Here is a 27,441-nt window from a genome sequence, read left to right on the forward strand (position 1 = left end):
CGATTTCTAATACAAAGTTCCCTTCGCTCGCTTATGTCGCCGGCAAGCTACTACCACGAATTATGCTTGGGTCCGTTAAACTCAGTGCTAGGTCTATACTTTTAAGTTTTACTTAAATCTAATTGGATGTCGATCATACGAGTTGGTGTTGGAGCAATCCAATGCGGTTAAGGAACTACAACAATACAAAGGTCGCTATTTCCCAAGCTTAACGATACATCATATCTGAAATGAAATGAAGCTTAAGAAAAATCGAGTGTTGGCGATGTTTTAATTGTATGGGGGTTGCGGTGGTTTTGGATGGGACTGAATGACATTGGTGTGTTTACTCGCGCCAATCGTACTGTGCCACGGTTTGGGTGCGTGCTCGTCCTGCGGTCCAGCTATGTCGAGAACCGAAAGGATTTTGAGATCTTTTCCCGGCCGCTACCGACCTTCCATTCTGCAAAAGGCTGTGAGCGCAGTAATGAGCAGCAGCGTTGCCACGGCTTCGTGGGTTGATGTCCCCTATGCCGTGGATCATCGAGCCGCGTGCTACTTTAGGGGCGGCTTCAATTCATGCGCGGTTCGAGGCGACTCTCTATATGTGTTCGGAGGTTAAGTTTGCTTATTGCTTTGCTGTAGCAGACCCATCCAAGTGCTAACAAAATATGTTCAGATCTGGAAACTCTGTACGAGTTTAGCTTTCCACGGAAGACCAGGAGTGTCGTGCCATGCTGTGGACAAGCACTGAAACCTCGCCAGAGCTACGCAGGGTTTCTATACAATGACCGCTTTTACGTGTTTGGCGGATTGACAAGTAACTCCGACATCCTTTCGTACCATTTCGGTAAGTTAGCCATCATTTGTCAGAAACTACAGTTTGGTGTCTCACTTTGTTCTTTACGTAGGAACGAGAACGTGGAACGTCGTTGTCGTCAATTCTGGGAAACAGCCAGCCGCGAACTGTCCCTCTGCGGTAGTATTGCATGGTAGGCGTTGCTAGCTCTAATTGATCCTCATGTTCCAGCTTTTAATGTGTATCCGCGAGAGCAGCAAACTCTGTGTATTTCCTCCAGCGAGGCCTGACGTCTGTCGAACTGTACAGATTCGAGTTCGGTACGTTTCTCCTTACGATTCTTTCAACCCTATGATTGCACAATGCACATAATATTGTATGCTTTTATTCAGACACAAACACTTGGACATCACCCAAACTACTGGAAATCCTCCTAGCCCTCAGTAATCTTTATTTATTGCAAAAGATACCGCACCGCTATCAGCAGTATCAGATACTCTTCAACAACTTACTGGCATGTATTTAATAATTTACTTTCATATCTGGGAATGCCCACCAGTTGTATCTGGTGTTGTGCAGAATGGCAAGTGGGTGCTAGTGGGAGGCCAAAATGACACATACAATAAAGGGTTCATATTGGACTTGGGTACGATCGCTGGCGTGTCGAGCGTCGTCAACAGATCACTAAACGCTTGCTATTGCACAGAACTACTGAGGTGGTCAAGCTTCACAATCATGGCGAAGTGGGGGCAACCAGATGTTCATGCTATCCGCCTCACGGTTGCACGCTCCAGCTCTGTGCTCGTGTTCGGAGGGCGCGAAGATCCAGAGCACCCCGCTGGGTTTTATAACTGGATTCATGAGCTGGACGTTGGTAAGATGCAAAGCCCGCTGGGTTAGACTGAGAACCCAGATTAAGCATAAATTGCTTGTAGATGCGAAATCTTGGTTTCCTGTCTACTGCAGCAATAGCCCAGCGTTATCCCGCGGGTTCGTCGGTGGAGTTTACAACGACAACGTGATCGTCTTCCAAGCGCGGACCTATAAGAGTGTTGGTCTCTGTTACAAGCAGCTTCAGCTGAATAATGGCGCCAATCTGGAGACAATTAGCACGTCTAGCTCAAAACGGCCATCGGCAACTTACCTGAAGTCACTAGAGGACAAACCCGACTTTAGTGATGTGACGATCAAGGGTACGCGTTGACAGCCGAATCGCGTTAAGAACTCGTACAAACTTACGATATTTTGTTGTTGTAGTGGGAGGGACCGAGATCTTTGGTCACAAGAACCTTTGTATGCGCTACCAGTCCTTCAAGACTCTGATTCAAACAGAGGTACTGTAAGACAAACCAACATGAACTATGACCGTGCCTAACAAGGGATACGTATTGGTGGCAGGGACAAGAGAATCCACTGCCGACAATTGAAATTACGGACATCAGCCGAGCGACTTTCCTACTGGTACTGGAGTATGTGTATAGCGGTCATGTCGACGTATCGAGTTACGCTGCAATCGAGCTATTTGTCGCTGCGGATCGGGTACGTTTGACTCATTATGTTATCTTCTTTCCATATCGGTCTTTTACTAACAGTATTGCGTGTACAGTTCGAAATTGAAACTCTCAAGCAACTTTGCGCGAACAAAGTTCGTCAGTCGTTGACCGTCGAGACGGCCGCCGAGATTCTCAAGCTTGCTGACAAGCACCACGCGGTGGAGCTACAGAACGAGTGCGCGGAGATGATTATTGCGAATTTCGAAGTCGTGTCGAAGTCGCAAGCGTTTCAAGACTTGCTACTTACCAACGCGTCCCTCGTCCTGGAGATTATGAAGCAACGCTAAGCATTTACACCGATCACTATCTCCCGTGAAGAAGAGGGTGGGAGGGGGGGAAACAAGCAGCCATTCCGATACATGCAAATAATAACCATTGAACACTTCGAATACAACTCATACCAATCTGGTATCAAACGGTGTTTTAGTAGCTCGTCTCCATTATTGTCATTAGGCAAATCTGCATTCAGTGCAGTAGCGGTGCAATATTGACCTACTCTTTCCTACTCTCGTTGACGTTCGACGCCAATTTCATGGTGTCATGGTCTGCTTGCGGGCGTGGTAGCCGTCGTGCGTGGGGCTGCTCGACTTGTCGCCCTTGAGCTTGTCCTTGACCTCGTTCACCGCCTCCTTGGCGAGCTCCACGAAGGACGGCGAGGCCGACAGCGACTTCTCGGCGATGGTGATCTGGTGGCTCAGCGCGCTGAGGTTGAAGTTGTCGCGCAGCGTGGCCTTGACCAGGTCCTCGACCGTGTCAGAGCTGCCGAGGATGCCTCCTCCTCTGCCTTGGTGGTGGTGGTGGTGGTCGCCCTTGTTTCGGAGGATCCCTCCGCCGTGGTTGGCGTCCTTGTCCTTGTCCTTGTCCTTGCTTCCGAACAGCCCGGTGTGCTTTTCGTCCTTGTCCTTGTGCTTGTCGCTCTTCCCGAAGACGGCTGCGAGGCCCTTGGATTCCTTGTCCTTCTCCTTGTCGTCGCTCTTCCCGAAGAGAGCACCGACGCCCTTGGACTCCTTTTCCTGGTTCTTGGCCTTGTCGTCACTCTTGCCGAACAGTCCCGTGTGCTTGTCGTGGTCCTTGTCCTTACCGAAGAGACCTCCGTCCTTCTCCTTGTGGTCGTGGCCAGCGCCACCTCCGACGACGTTGTCGATCGCGCCCTTGACGCCCTTCGAGCGGCCGTTCTTCTGGTCGTAGTTGCGCGCCGTCGTGTTCAGGACGTCCATGGCCTTGGCGGCTGCGCCCATCATGTTGCGCGCGGAGGTGACCTCGGCCTCGGACGGCTGCGGGCTCTTGCTGATCTGGTGTGCGACGTGCTTGAGGTCGGCCGACGTGTCCTTGGCCGTGCGCATGTCGCTCCGCAGGTACGAGACGGCCGTGTTGACGAAGTGGTTGCCGTGACGACTGTCGTAGTCGGAGAGGTTCTTCTTGAGCAGCTTGAGGCACCTGGCGGCGTCGTCGGCGGTCTGGTTGAGCACCTTCTCGAGGGAGGCGAACTCCTGGTCGATGGTGGCGTTGCGGTCGCTGGACTTGCCCATGCTGGAGTGCTGAGTCGCTTGAAAGCGGTTGGGGTGGGGGTGGCGTTGGGGGTGGTTAGTGGGGGTGTCGACTCGTGTGCTTGAGGTCACGTTTCGAAATGAGCTGAGGTGTCGGAGCCGGCAAGGTTGGAGCGCATGAACGGGGAACCATGGTGGCGAGCGAAGAATCGGAGACACGGTTAGTACGCCTAGGATTTCGGCGTGCCGCATCGATTAAGAGTCGGCAAGTCGCTTTGGTGGCTGTGGACGTCTCCCATCGAAGAGCATCAGCAATGAAGACACACTTTTGGAATGTCTACGCTGTCGCAAGGGTGCCGCCATTGGCGGCCCGCCAAGAACTAAGCTAAAACTAGCAAAAACGTACTACGTAGCAGTTTGATGCAAAAGGCATTGTTTGGTTAGTGTTAATGTGTCTATGGAATGAATGAAGTGCACTACTTGGTACTTGGCTGCGCGTAGTTCAAATGCTGACACTTCGATTCGAGGTGGAATTTTCCTTAAACTTGATCACGACGTCCGCGACTGCTTCTCTGGCGCGTTCAATTAGTGAAGGCGACAGAGACTTCTCCGCTACGGCGATCTGGCGCTTCAAGGCTGAAAACCCGCCGAACTCGCCACGGAGTGTCGACTCCACCACTATCTCCACTGTGTCCGCAGTTCCTAGAGTGCCGTCCCCTTTCATTTTGTCGTATTTCCCGACCAGCATGTTGTCGATGACGCGGGTGATGCCCATGGGCTTGCCGTTCATCTCGTCGTAGAGGCGAGCCGCCTTCTTCAGCCCCTTCATAGCGTCCGAGGCTGCGTTCATCTTGTTGCGGGCCGCAGCGATCTCCCAGTCGGACAGATATTTGCTCTTGGCCACCTGGTCGGCCGCGAGTCGGAGGTCTGACGCTGCGTCCTTGGCGGCACGGATGAAGCCCCTCATGAAGGACTTGGACGTGTTGGTGAAGTGCAGCCCGTGGCGAATGTCGTATTCTGCCAGGTTGTCTTTGAGGGTCTTGACGCAGTGGATTGCATCATCTGCTGTCTGGACCAGCAGCAGCTCAAGCTTGAAGAACTCGGCGGCGACACTGGTGTCGGATTTGCCCATGCTTGGACACAACTTTTAGTTTGCTATTCGCTCTTGCGATCACGTTACAGAATGAGTCGTTCGACTCGAAGAGTAGCCATGCAGCACCGCACAAACCCATCTTCCACGAAATAATGGCTGCTGTCCCGTGCGACAGCGAGTTTCGCCTCAAGGTTGAGGTCAAACGGCAATGAAAACGGCTTGCTACAAGTTGAAAACCTGTCAAAGGTGGAAGTGGAGGAAGTGCTTGGGTGTTTGTATAAGGCAACCAGCGGTTGCTCTACTTTCAGTTCTTTGAATTTAACGCATACTCAGTTATGAACTCGAAAAATGGGGGTATAAACCAAACTTGCCAACTGGAAACAAGGCAAAACGGTTGTCATCCACTATGAATGAGGAGTCCGTTATTGCGTCCCATCAATTTCAACAACTCTTGCGAAACTACACGGTAACGCTCAAATATCCTACACGTTGATTTTTCATGGGCGCCAACTGCAGCCACCAAAGCGACTTGCCGACTCTTAATCGATGCGGCACGCCGAAATCCTAGGCGTACTAACCGTGTCTCCGATTCTTCGCTCGCCACCATGGTTCCCCGTTCATGCGCTCCAACCTTGCCGGCTCCGACACCTCAGCTCATTTCGAAACGTGACCTCAAGCACACGAGTCGACACCCCCACTAACCACCCCCAACGCCACCCCCACCCCAACCGCTTTCAAGCGACTCAGCACTCCAGCATGGGCAAGTCCAGCGACCGCAACGCCACCATCGACCAGGAGTTCGCCTCCCTCGAGAAGGTGCTCAACCAGACCGCCGACGACGCCGCCAGGTGCCTCAAGCTGCTCAAGAAGAACCTCTCCGACTACGACAGTCGTCACGGCAACCACTTCGTCAACACGGCCGTCTCGTACCTGCGGAGCGACATGCGCACGGCCAAGGACACGTCGGCCGACCTCAAGCACGTCGCACACCAGATCAGCAAGAGCCCGCAGCCGTCCGAGGCCGAGGTCACCTCCGCGCGCAACATGATGGGCGCAGCCGCCAAGGCCATGGACGTCCTGAACACGACGGCGCGCAACTACGACCAGAAGAACGGCCGCTCGAAGGGCGTCAAGGGCGCGATCGACAACGTCGTCGGAGGTGGCGCTGGCCACGACCACAAGGAGAAGGACGGAGGTCTCTTCGGTAAGGACAAGGACCACGACAAGCACACGGGACTGTTCGGCAAGAGTGACGACAAGGCCAAGAACCAGGAAAAGGAGTCCAAGGGCGTCGGTGCTCTCTTCGGGAAGAGCGACGACAAGGAGAAGGACAAGGAATCCAAGGGCCTCGCAGCCGTCTTCGGGAAGAGCGACAAGCACAAGGACAAGGACGAAAAGCACACCGGGCTGTTCGGAAGCAAGGACAAGGACAAGGACAAGGACGCCAACCACGGCGGAGGGATCCTCGGAAACAAGGGCGACCACCACCACCACCACCAAGGCAGAGGAGGAGGCATCCTCGGCAGCTCCGACACGGTCGAGGACCTGGTCAAGGCCACGCTGCGCGACAACTTCAACCTCAGCGCGCTGAGCCACCAGATCACCATCGCCGAGAAGTCGCTGTCGGCCTCGCCGTCCTTCGTGGAGCGCGCCAAGGAGGCGGTGAACGAGGTCAAGGACAAGCTCAAGGGCGACAAGTCGAGCAGCCCCACGCACGACGGCCACCACGCCCACAAGCACGCCGTGACGCCGTAAATTGGCGAGTCAGCAGGTAGGAGGGAATTACTACGAAGATGAGAACGCGAACGCATTATATGAATTCATGCAGTTCTCCGTTAAAGCATTCCCGTGTTCTTAGCTACGCCATTGCGCGGTACATCAGCGGATCCGACACCAACTCGGGGTCGTGGCTGAGCATTTCATGAAACGCCTGGGTTTTCGACACGGTATCGAAGTTGGCCGCAATCATGTCGACACATTCGCTCTTGAGCTCCACGGCGTGGTGTCGACCACAAAGTCTTAGCAATTCGAGCACGGACTCGACCGTCAACATTTGTCGCGCTTTGCTCTCGCACACCCTTCGATACCGAACCAATCGGCAGCAACGAGCAACTCGACTGCAGCCTCACCCGAAGCGCTGAAATGGTCGCTGTACACATACTTCAGCATGAGCAGGAACTTTTCTCGGCGTATACCCGTGATTTCGATCTCACTGGCGTTGCCCTCCTGCATCTACAATATCAGCATGGTAAAAGTCAACACCAATGCACCAACCTGCCTATGCCGGTGCTGCAACATTCACCCTTGATAAAGCATACCTCCCCTGAAAACATCGCTCGAAAGTACTGGAAGCGCATGCAGAGATTTTTGTGGGCGAATATCGGGGTACCTTCCACTGCATCAAAACGAAACAGTCGAGTTAGCAGGATTGCCATCGGGAACGTCTCGATGTTATGCCTTTGAATGTAACATCACTCGTCATCGAAGTGTTCACCAAAGACAGTAGATATCCTGAAGGGGTCATTTCTTCGACAACAGTGGGGCCGGACACCTCCATTGGAGTACACTTGTCTCTTAGTTGAAGCCGCTTGTAGAACGGAGTCGCATTCTGGCCGCGCTGCTCAAACACTATTAAGCTGCTATCATAGACTCCACCCACGAACCCATCGCTAAGTACAAGTAAAGCTCACGTGACGTTCTGTAGCGTACCAAAATTAAAAGCGAAAAAATCGTTGCTCGCTCCCTCCGAAACAGTACATTGACCCATCTGTCGAGTGTGAGTATAAGCACTTCCGTTCATACTGTACGTGCATAATTCTCTGAATAGAGGCTTTCAGAAGCACGGTATTTCTAAAAATACGTAGTGAAAAACACGTAGCGCTGAGTCAACTTCGGAGCCGTCACCCAAGGCACTGCTTTTCCGTAGTGGTCGGCTGTTCAGCGATACGGAAAATCAAAAACCCGTGGCAAAACTACGTAGCGCGGAATCTTCCGAGTGCGCGCAGCGTTTTAAGCTGGAACCTCGGCTCAACAAACTTTGGCTGTGAGCGCCGACTTTCGGCGAACACGTCGGCAGCGCCTACGCACACGCGCCATCGCTGGGTCAACGTAGATGTACAGTATAGTGAAGTAAAGTAAAAATTGTTCAGTTTTTTTTAATTAATGCCTTCTAACTGTTAGCCATGTTCATTCCATGCCTTGGATGAATCTGTTCGTATTGCATCCACCATGAACACGTGTCTCGGTTGTCTGCAGCGTCTTCATCTAATTTACCTGCGTTGGGTGTTGTAAGTTTCAATTTGTAAAGTTTTTTTGTGGATCCATGATAGTTCGGTCTACTCGCTTTCTGGCGTATGATGCTCGATACTTCCAGCATGCCTGGAGCTGGCACAGGAATAGGTAGCAACGCAATCGACGCCTCACCAAGTTCCAGAAATGGATGCATGCTTTCTTGGGGGTTGCACGATGGTTTCCTGGCAGGTGTAGCTCTAGTGGTCTCAATACGGCGCGTCGGCTGTGGTCTCTTCGAACTCCAGGTAGGTTTGGAAGGCGCTACTCGCCCCTTGCCTTGATTTAGGGCGGCGGAGGAGCCTACCGGCCGCCCACGCTGGTCTTTGGATGACAAGTGGCCAGATGGGGTCTTGACAGGCCGATAGCAGCAGATAACGGAGTACACACACAAGCTAAGGTCGCCAACGAGGAGCACTCGGCCTCTAACAGACGGTACATGCGCCCACGACCAACTATTTGTCATCCAGGGCCCCCCACCCACCCTTACGAAGAAGCTTAGGCATGCTATATATTTCGGTTTGATTACCCCGTAGCGGACCCCACTCTCACGGGTTTGCGGGATCGAAAAACACGTAGCGTCGCCCGTGCCAAAAATAGATCGGATCGCAACGTGTTTTTCGCTACGGGTTTTTGCCAAAAACACGTGCTTCTGAAAGTGTTGAATAGATCGAGAATACTTACCATACACGACCGCTGCATGGCTGCGTCGGGGGACTGGTGGCTCTCCAGCGAAAACGGCTGCCACGTCCCATGCTTGTGTAGCTGTAGTATATAATGCATCTCAGATTCTGGTCTTCATGCTGCATTTACGCATTGAACACGAAACACTTACGAAAATTGTACTTGATGACTTGGTTCTAGAAACTGTAATGACACTCTCCGCAATTTCCCCCCAAAACGTAGTAACTGTCCTGATATACAACCCCCGAGTAGTACTCGCAATATGCCGGTTTGTCTCCACTTGTCGGTACAGCCGACCAAGTCTTTTGAGCGATGTTGAACTCGTACACCTCCTTTAAATTCTCCGTCCTCTAACCGAGAGTCGGTGAGTTCGTCACGCTTTACGCGCGACCCTGAGGCGCCAATGATTGCCCGCCAGCGGCATGGGAAGTCTCATACCCAACCGAGTTTTGGCAGATCCATGTGGCGATAAAAGCCGGCTTTGCCTGGCCGCCTGTTTAAAACTCGGAGTAGTGGTCGTGTTACACTATTAGTGTATGGGACCGGCACGTTGGATTGGGGGAAACCTCGGTTCCGTGCTTCTGTGTCCGCGACAGAGCGCATGCGGCCAGCCACGTGGCTTGGGTGGGAACCCAAGCCGAGCCACTGGGGACAGTGACTTGAGGGCTTATGGCTTACCTTATGTTTAGCGGCAAACTGAGACCGTCAGTTCCTTTCAGGGGGCGACGGAAATCTTTTTGCTTCGGCAACTGGAACCGCTTACCGCATTTCCGACCCACCCACACCCAAACATACAATCCAACAACACACAAGACAAAAGAGAGCGGTATTTTCATTGCTACATAAGGGGTTTCTAGCCTATTGCGACCTGTGTCGTAGTAGAAGAAAACTTGATGTGTGCTACCTTGCCTACGCTTTTTCGGGTAATGTACCGATTATTGTCCCGGCCAGAATTGAAGGGCCCGGAAATTGTAACACCTCCATATTTTTAGCAATTGCAAGGGATCGCCTGCTCCGTTTGAAGCAAGTGGGGGCTCAAAATACTCACATAAAGCAAAGGGAGCGGAAGCATGCAGACGCCGACTCCGCCGCTGGAAGCCCCACCAAAGACGACGATTGAGCGGCATGTTTTGAGCCTCGGTGAGAAGCACATGATCGTGTCCGACAAGGAAACCTAGTCCTGTCGATTACTCCAAAAGTCATATGTTTTCTGAAGATCAACCAATTACAGAATGCTATTTCTCGTAGCCCTATCGTGATCTAGCCCACTTGAGCTCATGCTTCTTGGCCGATTCAGACCTTTATGTGCGCCTATAACGAAAAAATGGCTGCGAATTCGACCGTTTTGACCACATTTTTGGAATCTAACGCGTGTGATTTACCCTATATCTAACTATCGCATATGGAAAGTCGTAGACATCATGTTCAAATCGAGGCTTCAAATTGGGCTCTTCAATTCTGGCCGGGACAATAGCGGTCTAAACGATCCTTCGATGCCTATGATGCCAGTGGATGTTCCGGTAAACAAAGCAATACCCAACAACTGACCCATTACCCCTTATAACCGAAAGTGGCTAATTGCCTGGGCTGAAATAGCTCAGTGGCATTAAGCAGACACTCTACCACGGTCACCAAAGGAAGTGATCACAACCCAATAGTGGGGAGTTGTCGCTTCAGCACCGAAAATAACCCGCAGCTAATTTCTCCAAAGGTATTGAGAAACGGCGGCAACAAAGCGGGTCGTGCTTCAAGGCGGTAAAAGTGGAGGTGAGGGACGGAAAGCAAAAACAAAAGTACCGGTTCAAAAGCTTGGCTAATGAGGCGTCTTACCGTCGTTTAAATTGCAGTTGGTATAGTAACACAAGGAATACCGCAGGTGATGTGGTCACATTTGCCTTTTCCTGCGGACGCGGGTTGCAAACAGCACAGAAGTCCCTTCACGGTAACGCACGGTACTAATCTCTTCAAGGCGGTGCGGCGGAAGACAAACGGCATAGGCGATGCTGATCTTACTCATCTACTAACAAAGCATAGAACCTACATAGTGGCATGCTACTTTTACGGAGAACTAACAGAGCTTCGTTTGTTTTGTTGCAGGATTCATGTCTCGAAAACGAAAGTATACGAGCGAAGACGATGTCAGTGAAGCGTATCCTGCACCGGATGGATACGAAACCCCAGCGGAAAAGAAAAGAAGGCTAAACAACCTGAACTCGGCGTTGTCACGGTTTCGAAAGCAGCAGAGAGAATCGGCGGCGCAGGATACAGAATCTGAAATTCCTGGAGTGGTGACAGCATTACAGGGTGTTGTGATAGGGCGGGGTATGGCAAGATCGACGTTGGAGGCTACTACGGCGAGTAATGTGGCCCCAGCTACACTTCTGAATCCGCAACTTATATCGAATGAAGTGTCGGCTACTGGGGAGACGTCATCCGTAGCATTTACAGTTGGAATGACAGACGATCGGGCCCTTTTTGTGACGCCCGCCCGGAGTACGCCGTCCCGAAGAAGAGTGGATATGACACCGTCGCAGTTGACCCGTGTTCGCGAAAGAGACAGAATTCGAAAGCAACGTAGCAGAGTAAATCGATCAGCGTCCCAAGTTATCCGCGACAGAGAAGCGGATGCCGCGCGCACGAGAGCTAGACGTAGCAATCTTAACGATCAGCAGGTGCGGCAACAACGGGAAGATACGGTGACTGCAACGGCTAACTGGCGTAGCAACATGCCGGCAGAGCAACGTCAAGAACGCAGAAATCAAGACGCAGTTGTGCAACGTGCACGACGGAGGACCATGCCGGAGGAGGAGTGCGCTCGCAGAAGAGAGGCGGACCGACTTCGCAGACGATTGCTCCAGTACAAAAAGGGTATCGCTTACTACGAAGACTTCGACCCCGCCACGGTTCCAAATGGGCGTCATTACTTTACGCGCTTTACAGACGACAGTCGCGAGACAGAGAGGGTGTGTCGATACTGTAATGCGTGGAAATTCCCTGATGAGACTGCCGCTTGCTGCTGTCGAAATGACTTGATCCGCGTTCCGCCGTCTCACGCAGCCCCCTCAGTGCTTCTTCAACTGTTCGACAACGCGGCGTTTATGCGTTCGATTCGTGCATACAACAACGTCTTCGCGTTCACGTCGATGGGCGCTTCACGGTCGCGCTCTCTCACTGTAGATCACAGTGTGTGTCGGGATGGTGTGTACAACTTCCGCGTTATGGGCTCGGTTTGCCATCGAATTGGGTCATTATTGCCGTCAGAGAGCGGGAGGTCAATGTACGCACAGGTCTACATCAACGATCCGGATATGAATGCGCGTGTGACAAGTCGGATGCAGATGACAGACGGTTTGGATCAAGCGGTTTTGGAAAAGATCGATGAAATTATGGAAAGACACAACCCTTACGCGCAACAGTTTCTTCACGCGCGAAGTATATTGGTTCAGCGGGCCCAACCTGCTTACGAAGAAGCGGTTGTAGAACAGGAACGGCGAAAGGCCGCTGGAGAAGAGATGCCTGACGATGATCTTGCATTGCGTTTGCAAATTCTTATCCCTCACAACGATGACTTCCAGCTTCGACTGTATCAATGACATGGTGTCTGTGCGTCTTTCTGGAGACACAAGGGAGTATCTCTCCAATGATTCGCTGGAGGGACTGGCGGACCCGAATATGTTTGAGCAAGCATTTTTGAACTCGCTGAACTTTTCTGGCATTCCACCGCACAGGATAGTTCTAAAGGTTGGTGCTCCCATCATCATGATTCGAAACCTGAACAGCGATGCTGGGCTGTGCAACGGGACACGGCTTCGCGTGTTGTCTCTGCGCGAGAAAAGCATCGAAGCAATTATAATGTCGGGACCTTTCAAGGGGAAAAAGGTCTTCATTCCGCGGATCATCTTCTACACAGAGGATGACGATAGAGGGTTCCCGTTCAAGCTCAAGCGCAAGCAATTTCCAGTTGTACCAGCTTTCGCTATGACTATTAGCAAGGCCCAAGGACAATCTATCCATCACGTGGGAATTTACTTAGAGTCACCCGTCTTTGCTCACGGACAACTCTACGTGGCGCTGTCGAGAGTTACATCAAGGAAGGCGATCAAGATTGCAGTGGACCCGGAGGCTATCGACGAGGAAGGGAATGTTCACACAAAAAACATAGTGTATCGCGAGATATTTGAGACACAGAATTAACTCAAATACATTTTACCAATCTGAGCAATAGCAAATGAGTACACGAATAAGTATATAAAGTTTGACTGAGTAGATAAGTAAGTAAACTCCAAATGAGTCAAAAACTAAAGACCACCCGCCGCAGCGAAGCGGAGGCGGGCAATCTAACAAACCAAGCCCTGCGCGCCTGGAAGGTGATGCCCAAGACTATCTCTCGATTGATTCGGTACAAAACGACCAAGACAGCAACTTCTTCGACCAAGAAGTCCTGAATTCTGTGAACATCAACGGTATCCCGCCACACCGACTGACGCTTAAGGTGGGAGCACCAATCATGCTCATGCGAAACTTGAACCCGGACTTAGGCCTATGCAACGGCATGCGACTACGGGTGGTGGCGCTAAAACCTCATGTCATCCACGCCACGATCATGACGGGGGAGCATCGCGGAAAAGACGTGTCGATTCCCAGGATTGTATTCATAAGTGACGACAACGCTCGAGACTTCCCGTTTCGTTTGAGGCGCAAGCAGTTCCCGGTACAGCCCGCATTCGCGATGACGATCAACAAGGCCCAAAGACAAACGGTGTTTAACCTCGGATTGTACCTGGCGTCTCCCTGCTTCTCACACGGCCAGCTGTATGTCGCGCTCTCCCGGGTTACTGCGCGTTCCAAGATCAAGGCGTTGATTGAATACCCCGAGTTAGAAGAAAATGACGGAGTGTACACAGCGAATATCGTGTACAGGCAGATTTTTGAGACGGCGTAGTCACGGTGAAGGAAGGCATCCTGCATATAACATCGGATAATACGTGTTCTTTTGCTCTTGCAGTTGGTTTTGTTTTACAAGTTTTACACAACACACCCGACTGATAAGCCCACCGGAGCAAAGCGGAGGTGGGTGGCCCTCACTACTGCAACTAACCACATAACTACCGCCGCGTAGCGGCGGCGCTCGGCTAGTCCTAACCATCTAGTAGAGAGACTTTCCAGTCTGTGTGAAAGTCCGTGTGAAGCCCCATGGCGACAAAATTAGGGTGGCCCACATAATCGTACATAGACAGCCTTGGACGCCGAAGGCGGTCCCACCCCGCGCAGCGAAGGCGGCACCCGCGTGCGGTCTAGCGAGCCGCAGGGCCCGCCCTACAACTATGTACTAATAACACGGCGAGTAGTGCAGCGAGCCGACGAGTCGAGCGGAACGGGGGCGATTACGTCACCCCCGCCGTGACGCTTGGCCTAATATAATACTTTTCGGAACACCTGCTATTATTTAAAATGCGCCCACCGAGTAGTAGCAGCGATAGCAGAGTCCGCTTAAACATATAATAGCACTGCGGGTAGTGCATAGTGGCAGCGATAGCTGGGCTTGTCCTACTACATAGTATAATTTTAATTCAGCGAATTGGTTAAATATAAGCACATTGTAAGCCATAGCAGCGCATAGTTAGCTATAGCAGCGCGTAGCCAGCGATATGAACGTATAGTTAGCGATAGCAGCACGTAGAAAACGATTGCAACGGATACATAGCGATAGCAGCGCATAGTAAATGATAGCAAGTAAATGATAGCAGCGTATAGTAAGCGATAGAAGCGCATAGAAGGCGACAGCACCGACGTAATAAGCGATAGCAGTGCGAGTACATGTAGCGAGAGGTACAGTAGCTGAAGACGATTGATTAATAGTTTCAGGTTAGTTTTTGTGTAATACTTTAGGGACGGATATAGTATAGCTGCAGCGGTGCTGAGTGCTCATCTATAAAGGCATATAGCTACACTGGCTTACACGTGTGGCATGTATCTGTAACTTACAGTATTTAGCGGTAAGATAATGGGTTCTGGGGATAGTAGATGCCTAGACATGCATTGGACTGGAGGTTTTATTGTAGTTCATACTGGCATTCCATTGACGCGTTTCCCCACACTCTAACACTACTGATGAGCCGTACAATACCTGTATATTAACAAATTAGCATCGCACGCTATATGAATTTTGAACGCGACGCGCTACTCAACTATAGGTAGTACGCAAAAGGGTTAATGTGCATTACGTAGTAGAATAATTTACTGATACGCACGTCTTAGCTCATTAAAAATGAGATTTAAAGCGGGATACGTCGAAATTAACGCAGTCCACAGCTCATTACATTCTTAGGGCCGTACAAAATGCTGAAACGATGCAGCACGATATATCCACGTTTTTTTAAGAGAACTAGCCCGAAACGTAACGCTGAGAACATGAATAGCGAAGCCATCACGTTGGGCTTATCGCCTGATCACAGAATGTAAAGGCTATAGCCTACCAACCGTATAGAGAAACAAACTGATATAATAGCTAATTACAATGCGAGTACGTAGTACGTTGTGGCAGCGATAGCTGGACCTGCCCTGCTACTGAGTACAATAGCAATGTAGCGAGGTTGGCATACTATGAAGATAGTAAGCGATAGCCGCGCATAGTTAGTTATAGCAGCATGTAGTCAGCGATAGGAGCGCTTATTTAAGCGATAGCTACTGATAGTAAGCGATAGAAGCGCATAGTAACGAATTGAAGCGCATAGTAAGCGACAGCAGTGCGCGTACATATAGTGGGAGGCGTTCACTGACACGCATAGCATATTTTTACTGTAATTATTTAGGAATGTACATACTTAAGTATTATAGCTACAACGGCGCTCTGTGTTCATCTTGGGGGAATTTAGCTACACTTGCTTGAACATGTTTCGCATCTTGTTTAAGGCACAGTATGTAGCTGTAGGTTAATGCGTTATTGGGGTAGTAGATATTCTGACATTCACTGAGCTGGAGCTTTTTATTATAGTAGAAATTCCTTCTCTAACCATGTTATTGGACCGATATACATGCAGGAAACGGAATTAGCATAGCGCAAACGCATAGTTACGGGGTAAGAGCTTCTTACTTTCAATCCCTTAGCTACTGTAGCGATAGGTGGACCTGTCATGCTACTTACTGTAGTACAATAGCAATGTTGGCTCAATACAAACACATAGTAAGCTATAGAAGCGTATAGATAGTTATAGCAGCACGTAGTAAGCGATATGAACGTGATAGCAGCACGTAGAAAGCGATAGCATCAACGTTGTAAGTGATAGCAGTGCGAGTAAACGTAGCGGAAGGCGTGCACGAGATTATTACTAACATGAGCAGCATACTTTTACTGTTATACTTAAGGGATGGATACATTATAGCTACAGCGGCGCTCTGCGTTCATCTTGGGGGGATATTTAGCTATACTTGCTTAAACGCGTTTCGTATATCTTTAAGGTACAATGTGTAGCGTTAGGAGAATGCGTTAGTGGGGTAGTAGATAATATTCACTGAGTGGAAGCCTTTTATTATAGTTTACGCTGGGATTCCTTTTCTAACCGTGTTATGGGGCGGATATACACGCAGGAAACCGAATTAACAAAGGGCAAACGTGACTTTATAACTATATAGTTACGAGTGCGAACTCTCTATATCTTACCTACTGTAATGCAGGTGGTACACTAAAATGGTAATGTAAACGCAGATTGTGATATATGTACTGTGCGGTACTTTGTAATTCGGGTTAACCAGTTGCGACGGGAGCACCGGACCGTACAATAGAGAATGCTTTACCCTGCAACATGCATCTACTCATAGTCCACTGACGTTGGAATAGCTATTACCAGCCACGTCACTCTACTGATAGTACTTCAAACCTATAAACAATTTTACATGTACACAATCGAAATGAATACCATTTGAATTTTAAAAAAGCCCACCGGAGCGAAGCGGAGGTGGGCAGCCCTTACTACTGCGACTAACCACAAAACTACCGCCGCGTAGCGGCGGCGCTCGGCTAGTCCTAAACATCAATCAGAATCCGTCCGTCCGAATCAAAATCGTCACGCTTATTCACTAAGTACGAATCACACTAAGTACGAGTAGCTGCGAAGGCGGCCCCCAGTAATGGCACAAACAACCTTTTGCTGCCGAGCGTAGCGAAGGCAGACCCCCCCCTTGCGATCTAGCGGGACCGCAGGGCCTGCCCGTTACTATTAACTAATAACACTGCAAGTAGTGCAGCGAGCCGAAGAGGCGAGCGGAACGGGGGCGATAAGATCACCCCGTTCGGATCACCGCGTTATAGCATAGCGATAGGTAGCTGGTATAATGGTAAGGTAGCGAGGTTGGTTCATATAAACACATTGTAAGCCATAGCAGCGCATAGTTACTTATAGCAACACGCAGTCAGCGGCATGCACGTAAAGTTAGCGATAGCAGCACTAAGAAAGTGATAGGAGCACGTAGTAAGTGATAGCAGCAACGTTGTAAGTGGTAGCAGTGCGAGTACATGTAGCGCAAGGTGAGCTGAAGGTGGTTAAGTATTAACAAGGAGCCGAGCTTATTTCACTATAGTAAAACTACAGGGACAAATTAACTACAACTACCGCGTACTTGGCTCTCAACGTGATAAACATCCCTCGAAGTATCTGCTTTTGCTAAAAGGGGTCCATGTGTGTGTATCTATTTAGGTTACTTACACTACGCTGGTATTTATTCTTCCTACCGCGCCATGCTGAACCTGAAATCCCTTCCGTTCTCTGTATAGCATTGGAGATCGGGATACAGGCTAAAGGCTAAAAGTGGTTCATGCATCGATAGCTTATGTTATGTGTCGGTATCTAGTATAATGAGATCTGAATAGTAGACGCTGGCATTCAATGAGCTGGAGTTCTATGATAGATAACCTTGGACGCGCTCTACCTGTATGCTAAACGCTGGAAACGGAACTTGCATAGTGCAACGTGTACTTCATAGATACGAAATGCAAAGTTGTTACTTTCAATGTCTTAGCGGCTGTGGTGCAGGTGGTGCGCTAATGTGCTTATGTACTCCGCTTAGACTAATACTTAAATAAAAATAAGTTTTGATGAGGCCACATTATCGCAGCCCGAAGTTGAATACATTTATGGATCATATAAATGCCGAAACGATCCCGATATGTACATGTACATGATGTTTTAATAAGAACGAAGCACTAACGATATGCTAAGGAGAGGCATTGCGAAGCGTGAATTGTTATTTAGGCTTAAAGCCTTGATACAGAATGTAAAGGCTATACTCTTGGACCAACTAACAGAAACCATGGCAGAGTGATACACTTGGTAAAATAACACGTATACAGACTTATGAGAGCACACTAAACACGAGCTGTTCTAAATGCAGATTTTTTGTAGTTTGGGTTGAATACCTGCGACGATTTGGACATGGTTTACAACACAGTACCGTGCGATAGAAAATATATTATCTAGCAAGTGCATCTACTTATAGTAACACTGACGTGAAGCTGATACCAGCCACTTTTAACCATATTAAGAGTACTTCCAACACACAAACTCCTTCTTACGTGCATACAATCCAAATTAATGACATTTGACTGGAAAACAGCCTACCGGAGCGAAGTGGAGGTGGGTGGCCCTCACTACTACGACTAACCTAAACTTACCGCCGCGTAGCGGCGGCGCTCGGCTAGTTGTTCAACAATTCTGATAGGTTTAGTAATATGCGGCAAGAAATATCCGTTTATCAACCAGGGATTATTATACCTCCAAAGACATATAATGACCCTTTTCGAATGGCGCACATTTGAGGTCCACAACCGAAGCGTGTTGCCGCCCAATGATCAACGTTGTAAGGAACTTCAACCCACGACGATGTCGCCACGCTGCTAGGCATTCGAACTTCTCCGTTGTAAGTTTTTTTTTGCCAAATGAACGCCTTTCTTGGTTGCCTCGCAGTTGATTGATTGCAAGTGCACGATTGATGTTTCTGCAGCCCTGTCAATGCAACATCAGCAGCATTTCCTCTAACAAGCCAAAGCGTTGGCAAATATCTATTTGAGGTGAGGTAAGCGATAACCGAGGGGTGCAGCGCATGGTACACTGAGCAACCTCTCTCTATCGTCTATCACAATGGCAAGCACCGGTTGCTGGGAAGGACTACTGCTCCTTCTCCTTCTTCTTACGGCTGTTTGCTCGCTTAACCTTCGCCTTTTCTGCCTTCTCCACCTTGGCCTTCTCGGCTTCTGCTGCTGCTGCAGTAGCCTCCGCGGTGGCGTCCGCCGGTTCCTGCAGAGCAATGCGCCCCGTAGCCTCCAGGCTCTCGCGGCACTTGGCAATCCAGGCCACCAGCTCCTCCAGAGCGACTGTAATACACGAAACGTTAGTATCAATACGAGCAAACTGCACCAAACATGATACCGAAGAGGAACGTACTTTTGCCATCGTTGTCTTCATCGATGAGCGAAATGACCCACTCCACGTCCTCCTGCGTGTTTGCCTTGCGCAGAATTGTCATAACAGCGTCACGCAGCTCCTCAGCCGAAAGCACACCATCGCTATCGCGGTCAAGAATGTTGAGGCGGTCACCAACGTGACGGTCAACCTCCTCGATCTCCACCTCCAGGTTGGACAGCATCGACTCCAGCTTCTTCATCATACGGCCAGCCGTCTTATTCTCCGCAGCCTGGGCACCAATACGACCTGCCGCCAGCAGACCCTCCACGTCCATATCGTACTTGTTTTGCTTCAGCTGACTCACCGTCTGGCGCTCCTTCTCGACCAACGACTTGAACGCAAGAGACTCGAGAGCGCTCAGCTCCTCCAAACTAACTACGTTTTCGATGGTCTTGGGCACTGGAGGCGCATCCTCTTCGAACTTGGTCTCAATCACTGGAGTCAAAGTTGACGATGCGGGGGTCGGCTGCGTCTGTGCCTTCTCCATGATGACATCAGCAATCACCTGCTCCACCTCAGTCTTCGTCTCAGCAGCGGCAGCAGCGGCATCGCTCTCGGCCTGCTTCTGGGCCTCCGTCTCCCTCTTCTGAGCTTCGTCACGGAACTTCTCCTCATCCGCAATCATTTCATTCTGGTAACGAATACTGTCGAGCTTCAGCTTGCGCATCTCAGGCGTCTCCTCCGTCGTCTTCGCCGCCAGCGCCACCTCGGTCACCACCTCTTCGTCCATAGACGACATCGACGTGGCCAGGGCCTCCTCCAAGTTGTCCGCAGCAGTAATGTTCAGTGCCCGCGACATGATGAGCAGCGACGCCGGCACGTTCTTGTTGATGGACAGGTCGAGCCACTGGCGCATTTGACGCACGTAACCAGCCTTGGTGAGACCTGTGGCACGCATACCACGCTCCATACAGGCCATCTGCAACTCCTCCTTGTCAAGCGAGTCCAGGCCCTCCCAAATGATGTCCTGGTCGTCCTTCTTCAGCTGACGGATACGGTTGCGCAGCTGGAATCGAAGGAGGTTGTCGTTGCCATAGTGCTGCACGCCCATGAATCGGCACATGCCCACAAGCTGCGGCCGAGAGATATTGTCCAGCATCAGCTCATCGTTGAACAATTTCGCGACCTGAAGCGTCTCCTCCGACGTCAAAGGCTCGCCGCGCTGGGCACGCTCCACGAAGTTCATGACCTCGCTCGCCGTAGCCTTGCGCTCCTCCGATACACCTTCCGTGTCGCGAGTGTCCTGCATGATTTCCTTCACCGTGTCCTGCAGGAATTCAGCAAGCGCCACACGCAGCTGCAGCTGGCGCTTCATGTCTTCCTCGCGCTGGAACGAGTCCTTGTACGTGCTCGGCAGCATGTTGGGGAACACCTTGAGCGCCACGGGCAGCAGCAGCTCCATGAACGGCACGATCACGAAGAACGCGAAGGGCACGAGACGGAGCAGGTCCGCCACCGTGCGCTGCAGCTGCTTGCGCTCACGGCGCGAGAGCGCGTTGCCCTTCAGCAGGCGGCGCAGGATGCGCGTGGACGTGGACACGTCCGCGTACAGCAGCTTGGTGCCGAGCCAGTAGTGGTCGAGCTCGTGCTTGGCCTTGCCCTTCATCTCCACGAGCCAGGCCTTGACCGCGGCCGGGTCCGTGACCAGCACCTGCAGCGCGTGGGCCACGGCCTTGACGCCCTTCACGGCGAGCTGCGGCGTGCGCTTGAGCAGCGTGACGGCGTGCTCGGGTACCTTGGGCAGCTCCTTCTCCACGTCCTCAACGCGGATCATGCGGCGCTCGCCGCCCTTCTCCAGAGCCGACTCGAGCTTCTCCTCCTGCACGCGGATCTTGCTGCGGCGGCGTCTGGCGGCCGCGATCTTCTTCTTCATGGCCGCGGCCTCGGCGGGCGTGGGGGCCGGCGTGGTCGACGCAGTCGCCGTCGATGACGTGGAAGGCTTCGTGGGCAGCGCGGCGAACCTGCGCGTCTGCGCGCGCGCCAGCAGCGGCGAGTACTGCGGCAGCAGTGGCAGCGTCAGCGGCGTCGACGGCTGGCGGGGCGCCGAGAAGACGGAGAGCTCGTGGCCCATAGTCGCCAGTGGCGCCAGACGCGACGGAGCCTGGGCGTGAGGCGGCACGGCCCCCGTGTAGCGCAGCAGGTGCTGCGACCGCGCGGCGTTGCGCAGGCTTGAGCGCAGCATGGGGCTGTGTGCGTCAGGCGTCCGATCTCGAAATGCGGTGGCTCGCAAGTATCTCACCCAGTAAGTTCCCCTCTTAAGTTCGAGTTCGGAATTTACAGGAATGTTGGTCACTCGGTTCGTTTGACATTTTGGTGTGCGCCACATACGTACGCCGTTTGACTGACGCGCATTCCTGCGAGGACCAACGTCTGCGGTCGAGATGGTGTCGGCGTCGTCGAGCGGCCACCGCAAGAAGAAGAAGGTCAAGAAGAGCGCCAAGCGCAAGCCCGTGAACCTGCAGGCCAACTTCAACCGTAAGTGCTCGCTGGCTGGGGCTCGAGGCGGGGCGCCCGACGCGGCCTACGAGGCTCTGAGCGACGCTATGTTCCCGTCCAATGATCACCATTCCGCTCACGAGGCGGTGGCCCGTGACTCTCCTGATGCAGGCGACACAGCATGCGGCGACTTCCATCTGCACAGGTGCGACATGAAATAAGATATATTATATCATGCTAGGTAAAAAAAACTATTTTGTTTATTGGAACTGACCGACGGATTTTATTTGTGGCCCGCCAGTGTGTGCAGCGACGGCAAGCTAAAGCCCAGCGAGGTGATCACCAAGGCGGCGGCCAATGGCGTCACGTACATGTCGCTCACAGACCACGACACGATGGCCGGGGTGAGTGAAGCCATCGCCGCCGCGCAGAAGCTGGGCGTGCTGGTCTTCCCTGGTGTGGAGATCAGCGCCGAGGTGAAGGGCGGTGAAAACCTGCACATCCTGGGCTACTTCTACCCGGGCTCGAACAGCGCTGAGCTGGAGAAGCAGCTGCTGAAGATCCGCACGGGTAGACACAAGCGCGGCAAGGGAATGCTCAAGAAGTTGGTAGGTTCGACAATGGGCTGGGCACTATTGGAGAGTGTCGCTTAGAATGGTGTTGGTGATTTCTTTATCTTGCAGGAAGCGATGGGTATTAAGCTTAGTTGGGAACGTGTGCTGGAGATTGCCGGGGAAGCGGCGCCTGGCAGACCCCACGTGGCAGAAGCGCTTGTGGAAGCAGGTCATGTCGCCAATTTCAGGCAGGCCTTCGCGCGATACCTGCATAACGACGGACCTGCATATGTGGAGGTAAGTCGAGCTGTGCTGTATATATGAGTGCATTGCCTTATTTAATGCTCTACTTTGCCTACACTAGGGTGAACATTTCCCACCCGAAGAAGCTATTAAGCTCATTGCAAGCGCGGGTGGAGTCTCTGTTCTCGCGCACCCGTGGTGCTGCAAGGTAGGGCCGGATCTGCTATTACCGGTAGTATGCGTGTATGATTTATCTCAATATGTTTCTCAATGTCCTCGTACCAGAACCCGCTTACGCTTGTCCCGGAGCTTGCAAAGCTTGGAATTCAGGTACACCGCCATTACAATGATCGTTTCTAGCACTGACCGAATATATCACCTAATGGCGTATTACTGGTCAATAGGGAATCGAGGTTTATCACGACACAAACAAGATAGATGTGTATGGTGCCTTGGCGAAGGAATCCGGTCTCCTCAAGGTAGATTATGTTAAGTCCGATTCATGGTGCAGTATCAACAACTAATGTTTGCTTGTACAATTCGTTCTTGCAGATGGGTGGTTCCGACTTCCACGGCATTGACCCCACAACTGAACATGCTCCAGGTGCCATCCCGTTCCCGCGTCTGCAAGTCGATCGCTTCCTTGCCCACGCGCTAGATGTGTGGGAGCGACCGGTTGTTGAGCGGTTGAGGGCCATGGCTGAAGCCATCAAGAATGCAGGTCCTGAGGCTCCTGCATCGGAGGAGCTGCTTATCTGGAAGGAGCAGGAACCATTGGTACGCCGAACGTTAGCCGAGTTAGGGATGGGAGTTGAAAGTGTGGCGAATGAGCCTGCGCAACCCGACGGCAGTGTTGCGGAGAGTCACTACCGAACCATTCGCGTCACCACTCTTGGTCGGTGATGGACACTTGGGGTCTCTACAGTAGAGCTGCAAATACAACTCGATTTTGACTTGTGCGTGTGGCTCAAGATTTTTCAAAGCATACTTGCATTCTATAAATTCGGACCAGAGCTTGCCATTTCAAAAGGCAGTCGACACAACTACTCCATGTACTTTGTGTTGCACGCACTCGTGCAGACGGTCAAGTGGCCTAGCGGCGCTTCAGTAGCTCAAAGACCAATTCAACGTTGGTGCGGCCCATCTCCTCAAAGGCGTCGGTCTTCGTCACCGCGTCGAAGTTGTGGAGCATGAAAGTGACACATTGGTCTCGCAGGACTGTCGCGTTGTGCAGGTCCGCGGCATGGAAAATGCTGGCGGCATTCTCAATGCACAGAGATCCGAGCATCTTGCTTTCGCAGATTCGCTTCAAACGCTCGACTCCATACTGTTTCAGTTGCATGGAAAACAATAGGTTAGCCGAGGTTTTGAAGATGCCACAATTGCACAATTTGCGTACCCGATCCGCAGTAACAAATAGTTCCATTGCAACATCGACAGCGACGTCCAGGTGATCTGTGTAGAGGTACTCCATCAAAGAGATGAAGATCGGACGACGCACGTCGGTAATCTGAATTTCTCGCGCACGACTTTCCAACATCTGCGGAAGATAACACAAGCACAGTTTAGTGAACATTTCGAGGAGTTTCAAGCTGGGCTTGAGATGAGAGTACCTCTCCAGTAAGCATTGCATTGAAGTAGCTGCAGCGAATGCACAGGATTTTGTGACCGTATACGGGGATGCCCTCAACTATTCAGTCGCAAGAATGGTACCGAGGAGCCCGATTAGTAAGACACAACGACAAATTCTGGTCAAGAGTTCAGGAATCCACTGCACGTACCGATAAACGTTACATCGCTCATGATGTCGTTGTTCACCAACATCCTCAGGTCATTGATCAGCGTGCTCTCAGGAATCTCTAGCTGGAACTCATCTTCACCAAAACGGAACTGCTTGAAATCGTTCAAACGGCTGCTTCCATCGTAGCCTCCGAAGATGATCAGGTTGGAGTCGTACACCGTGCCAACGTGGCAGAATCGCTGTCCAGGTGGTTGGCCGTTGAACTGCATGGGCTGCCAGGTATTGGTCTCTGCAGTCAACGAATCCGCAGGCAAGTGTTAGCATTCGACAACAAGGAAACATTTACCTAGTCCGTAAGTAGGCGTGCAGCCAGGAAGCTTACCCAGACTGAGCTCATAGAAGTCGTTCACAGCAGTGCCCGTGCTGCCGCCAAAGATGTACATGGAATTTGAGTTGATGACAGCAACGTGGCTATCGCGAGCGATAGGTGCTTGTCCCTCCGTTGCGAGGAGCGACCAGACACGCGTATCTACCATACAGCATCGACCACGAAAATACGATAAATAATGCAGGAATGATACTCGTTGCATTCGTAAATCGTACCGAAGGTGAAGACGTGGACGTCATTGAGATGGCGAGAACCGTCATGACCACCAAATAGCAAACATGTGTGGTTATGCACCACCAGCGACGATCGATACCTAGTCGTCGCATAAATAGTCATCATTAGTCTTCAGTTCGCCACAAAACATGCACGTCCAAGATTACCGAGGTCGAGGCACGCGTCCTGTTGCTGCCACCAGTGACCAAGTGTTGGTTTCTATCCGCCGCAACGTAGGCAAATATCAAAAACGTTAGCACTACAGGATTGATGCCTTACCCAATTATACAAAACCGTACGCACCGAAATTGAACTCGTGGAAATCGTTTCTGTAGCTACCATCATACCCGCCGAAGCAGTACATCGACTTGTCTGGTTTAACAATCGCAACATCAAGATATAATTCGTCAATCATCACACCCAAACCTCCATAGTCTCAATGCTGCAGAAACGTACCGTACACCACAGCAGCATGACTGTGCCTCGCAGTCGGCGGCAAGCCAGCACTGACCACCACATTGCTCCACCTCTGCGTCACTTCTCACAGTACCCAGCAGCATGATGATATCAACACCCAAACACAGCAGCACCATCAAAACCTGCACAACGTACGGAAGTTGTACTCGATGAAGTCGTTCACGCGCGAGCTGCCATCGAAGCCGGCAAACACGTAGAACGAGTCCTTGTAGACCACCGCCACGTGGCGGTCGCGCGGACTTGGAGCCGAGCCGATGGCCAGCACCACCGACCAGAGCTTGCGCTTGAAGTTGAACTCGTAGAAGTCGTTGATGCGGTTCGATCCGTCGTAGCCTGCAACAGCAGCAGTCGCGCCCCAGCCAGACACAGAAATATACCACCATCACAACAAGTTAGCAAATTGGAGATCAAATAGACGCCAGCTCGTTGCGTATTGAGGCGCAAAGAGAGGGTGACGTAGGGGTTTGACTCCCACACACGCACCCCCAAAGATATAGAGCGAGTCCTTGCGCACGGCGCACACGTGCAGCGAGCGGTGGCAAGGCGCCGCCGACGGGTTCTCGCAGGGCACGTCCACCCACGAGCGCGAGCTGGGCTGCAGCGCCATGGGGTCCACGGCAGCAGACGAGAGAGAAGGCCGGGAAGTGGTGCTCCGCCGACGAACACTGAGTTCGCTGGATCGCTATTGCGCGCCGGCTGCATCGAAACGGCGGCGCCGGTGATTGGCTGAAATTATGACTTTTCAGCGAATCGACGCGCTGGAAACGTAAAACCTCGCGAGGTTTTTTCTAGATTTTGGGGCGGCACAAATCCTGGGGCCATTTCGAAATTGTACTGCGAGTCGCAATAATGGTGAGTCGGCGGAGATGGTAGCGGCAACTTTTCCTCCTGCAGCGGCTCTAACGTGTCTCTCCTCACTCGTGCGCAGTCCGGCATCGGCGGCAAAGGCGGCAAAGGAGGCAAGGGTGGCAAGGGTGTGACCGCCAAGCGGGCGCCGCAGTCGCGATCGCAGCGCGCTGGGCTTCAGGTAGGAACAAAAATATCATCGGCATGCGTGCAGACTTGTGACAAATGTGCTAACCCGCCCTTGTGCCTGCTGTTAGTTCCCTGTGGGTCGTATCCATCGCTTCCTGAAGAAGCGCGTGGCCAACAACCAGCGCGTGGGCGCCACTGCGGCCGTGTACGCCGCCGCCATCATGGAGTACCTGACGGCCGAAGTGCTGGAGCTGGCGGGCAACGCCTCCAAGGACTTGAAGGTCAAGCGCATCACGCCGCGCCACCTGCAGCTGGCCATCCGCGGAGACGAGGAGCTGGACACGCTGATCAAGGCCACGATCGCCGGCGGCGGTGTCATCCCTCACATCCACAAGAACCTTATCACCAAGCAGAACAAGAAGCGGATGCCGCTGTAAGGCGAGGGCGCGCGTCCCGTCGCGAGTCGTTATGCAGATATATCTCCACTCTCTCCCCTTCCTCCCTCCCCCTCATCGCTTCGCTCTGCGCCTACACGCGGCGCGTAGGTATATAACTAAAATATGAGTCTCGTTCGCTCCCCTTCACCCTCATCGTCCGCAAGTTAGTCGTGTTGCCATTTCTCCATTTTCCCGCCAAGAAGTCCGACACAAGTCGTACCAGAATAGTGGTACAATCCCTACACTGTACCGAATACTGGGTACAGGTAGTACTGCCACTTCCGACACCAGCTGGTGTGTATTTTTCATGCACACATAAATAGTTAGCAGGTATTACAATAGAGAACTCTAAAGTTCTCTAATGTATGAGCGCACCAGCACCAAGTTGGCGTGGCGACCAACGTCGCCGCTCCGTTCGTTGATCACCGGCTCATCGGTGTGAGCCCCAGCGGCCATAGCACCCCAATAAAATGATAGCGCAAGCGATAAATTAACTATGAGACGAAGTTGTGAGTGAGCTGTTGTGGTTGAGCTCATCCACACTCGCTGAATGCTATCTGCGCTGCAGCACTAATAGGAAGCTATAGACGCTGGTTTACTATCTACGCCAGCGCTTTCTCACGGCTCCATCTACCAG

General features: G+C 51.7%; 10 protein-coding genes across 10 annotated transcripts; 5 read left to right on the forward strand and 5 right to left on the reverse strand.

The window, feature by feature from the left end:
- Positions 1 to 310: 310 nt before the first annotated feature.
- Positions 311 to 2,618, forward strand: PHYSODRAFT_295333 (hypothetical protein; the record flags this gene model as incomplete). The annotated part of the gene is made up of 9 exons (XM_009519558.1): positions 311 to 596; positions 659 to 829; positions 891 to 958; positions 1,059 to 1,098; positions 1,338 to 1,652; positions 1,714 to 1,971; positions 2,036 to 2,117; positions 2,158 to 2,317; positions 2,385 to 2,618. 9 exons carry the CDS (start codon positions 311 to 313, stop codon positions 2,616 to 2,618), a joined length of 1,614 nt encoding a protein of 537 aa, XP_009517853.1.
- A 243-nt stretch (positions 2,619 to 2,861) lies between these two features.
- PHYSODRAFT_475132 (hypothetical protein) lies at positions 2,862 to 3,860 on the reverse strand (the record flags this gene model as incomplete). Its single annotated transcript, XM_009519559.1, has 1 exon — positions 2,862 to 3,860. The coding sequence occupies one exon, from the start codon at positions 3,858 to 3,860 to the stop codon at positions 2,862 to 2,864; it is 999 nt and encodes a 332-aa protein (XP_009517854.1).
- Positions 3,861 to 4,320: 460 nt separating this feature from the next.
- On the reverse strand, positions 4,321 to 4,950 carry PHYSODRAFT_467523 (hypothetical protein; the record flags this gene model as incomplete). The annotated part of the gene is made up of 1 exon (XM_009519560.1): positions 4,321 to 4,950. The coding sequence occupies one exon, from the start codon at positions 4,948 to 4,950 to the stop codon at positions 4,321 to 4,323; it is 630 nt and encodes a 209-aa protein (XP_009517855.1).
- A 717-nt stretch (positions 4,951 to 5,667) lies between these two features.
- PHYSODRAFT_323943 (hypothetical protein) lies at positions 5,668 to 6,666 on the forward strand (the record flags this gene model as incomplete). The annotated part of the gene is made up of 1 exon (XM_009519561.1): positions 5,668 to 6,666. One exon carries the CDS (start codon positions 5,668 to 5,670, stop codon positions 6,664 to 6,666), a length of 999 nt encoding a protein of 332 aa, XP_009517856.1.
- A 103-nt stretch (positions 6,667 to 6,769) lies between these two features.
- On the reverse strand, positions 6,770 to 7,268 carry PHYSODRAFT_323944 (hypothetical protein; the record flags this gene model as incomplete). The annotated part of the gene is made up of 3 exons (XM_009519562.1): positions 6,770 to 6,989; positions 7,073 to 7,143; positions 7,230 to 7,268. The coding sequence occupies 3 exons, from the start codon at positions 7,266 to 7,268 to the stop codon at positions 6,770 to 6,772; spliced, it is 330 nt and encodes a 109-aa protein (XP_009517857.1).
- A 4,629-nt stretch (positions 7,269 to 11,897) lies between these two features.
- Positions 11,898 to 12,332, forward strand: PHYSODRAFT_367294 (hypothetical protein; the record flags this gene model as incomplete). Its single annotated transcript, XM_009519563.1, has 1 exon — positions 11,898 to 12,332. A coding segment is annotated over one exon (435 nt), but the record flags the coding sequence as incomplete, so codon positions are not given.
- Positions 12,333 to 18,907: 6,575 nt separating this feature from the next.
- PHYSODRAFT_553568 (hypothetical protein) lies at positions 18,908 to 21,522 on the reverse strand (the record flags this gene model as incomplete). Its single annotated transcript, XM_009519564.1, has 3 exons — positions 18,908 to 19,249; positions 19,320 to 19,731; positions 19,777 to 21,522. The coding sequence occupies 3 exons, from the start codon at positions 21,520 to 21,522 to the stop codon at positions 19,044 to 19,046; spliced, it is 2,364 nt and encodes a 787-aa protein (XP_009517859.1). The 3' UTR covers positions 18,908 to 19,043.
- A 188-nt stretch (positions 21,523 to 21,710) lies between these two features.
- Positions 21,711 to 22,593, forward strand: PHYSODRAFT_553572 (hypothetical protein; the record flags this gene model as incomplete). Its single annotated transcript, XM_009519565.1, has 4 exons — positions 21,711 to 21,815; positions 21,948 to 21,981; positions 22,078 to 22,384; positions 22,460 to 22,593. Coding segments are annotated over exons 1-4 (567 nt in total), but the record flags the coding sequence as incomplete, so codon positions are not given.
- Positions 22,594 to 23,666: 1,073 nt separating this feature from the next.
- PHYSODRAFT_323948 (hypothetical protein) lies at positions 23,667 to 25,999 on the reverse strand (the record flags this gene model as incomplete). The annotated part of the gene is made up of 11 exons (XM_009519566.1): positions 23,667 to 23,900; positions 23,973 to 24,113; positions 24,187 to 24,263; positions 24,355 to 24,603; positions 24,697 to 24,843; positions 24,918 to 25,015; positions 25,083 to 25,134; positions 25,219 to 25,287; positions 25,372 to 25,452; positions 25,528 to 25,725; positions 25,876 to 25,999. The coding sequence occupies 11 exons, from the start codon at positions 25,997 to 25,999 to the stop codon at positions 23,667 to 23,669; spliced, it is 1,470 nt and encodes a 489-aa protein (XP_009517861.1).
- Positions 26,000 to 26,241: 242 nt separating this feature from the next.
- PHYSODRAFT_295340 (hypothetical protein) lies at positions 26,242 to 26,804 on the forward strand (the record flags this gene model as incomplete). Its single annotated transcript, XM_009519567.1, has 3 exons — positions 26,242 to 26,244; positions 26,321 to 26,419; positions 26,496 to 26,804. The coding sequence occupies 3 exons, from the start codon at positions 26,242 to 26,244 to the stop codon at positions 26,802 to 26,804; spliced, it is 411 nt and encodes a 136-aa protein (XP_009517862.1).
- Between the last annotated feature and the right edge of the window lie 637 nt (positions 26,805 to 27,441).

The sequence above is a fragment of the Phytophthora sojae genome (assembly GCF_000149755.1).
Source record: "Phytophthora sojae unplaced genomic scaffold PHYSOscaffold_1, whole genome shotgun sequence".
NCBI lineage: Eukaryota > Oomycota > Peronosporomycetes > Peronosporales > Peronosporaceae > Phytophthora > Phytophthora sojae.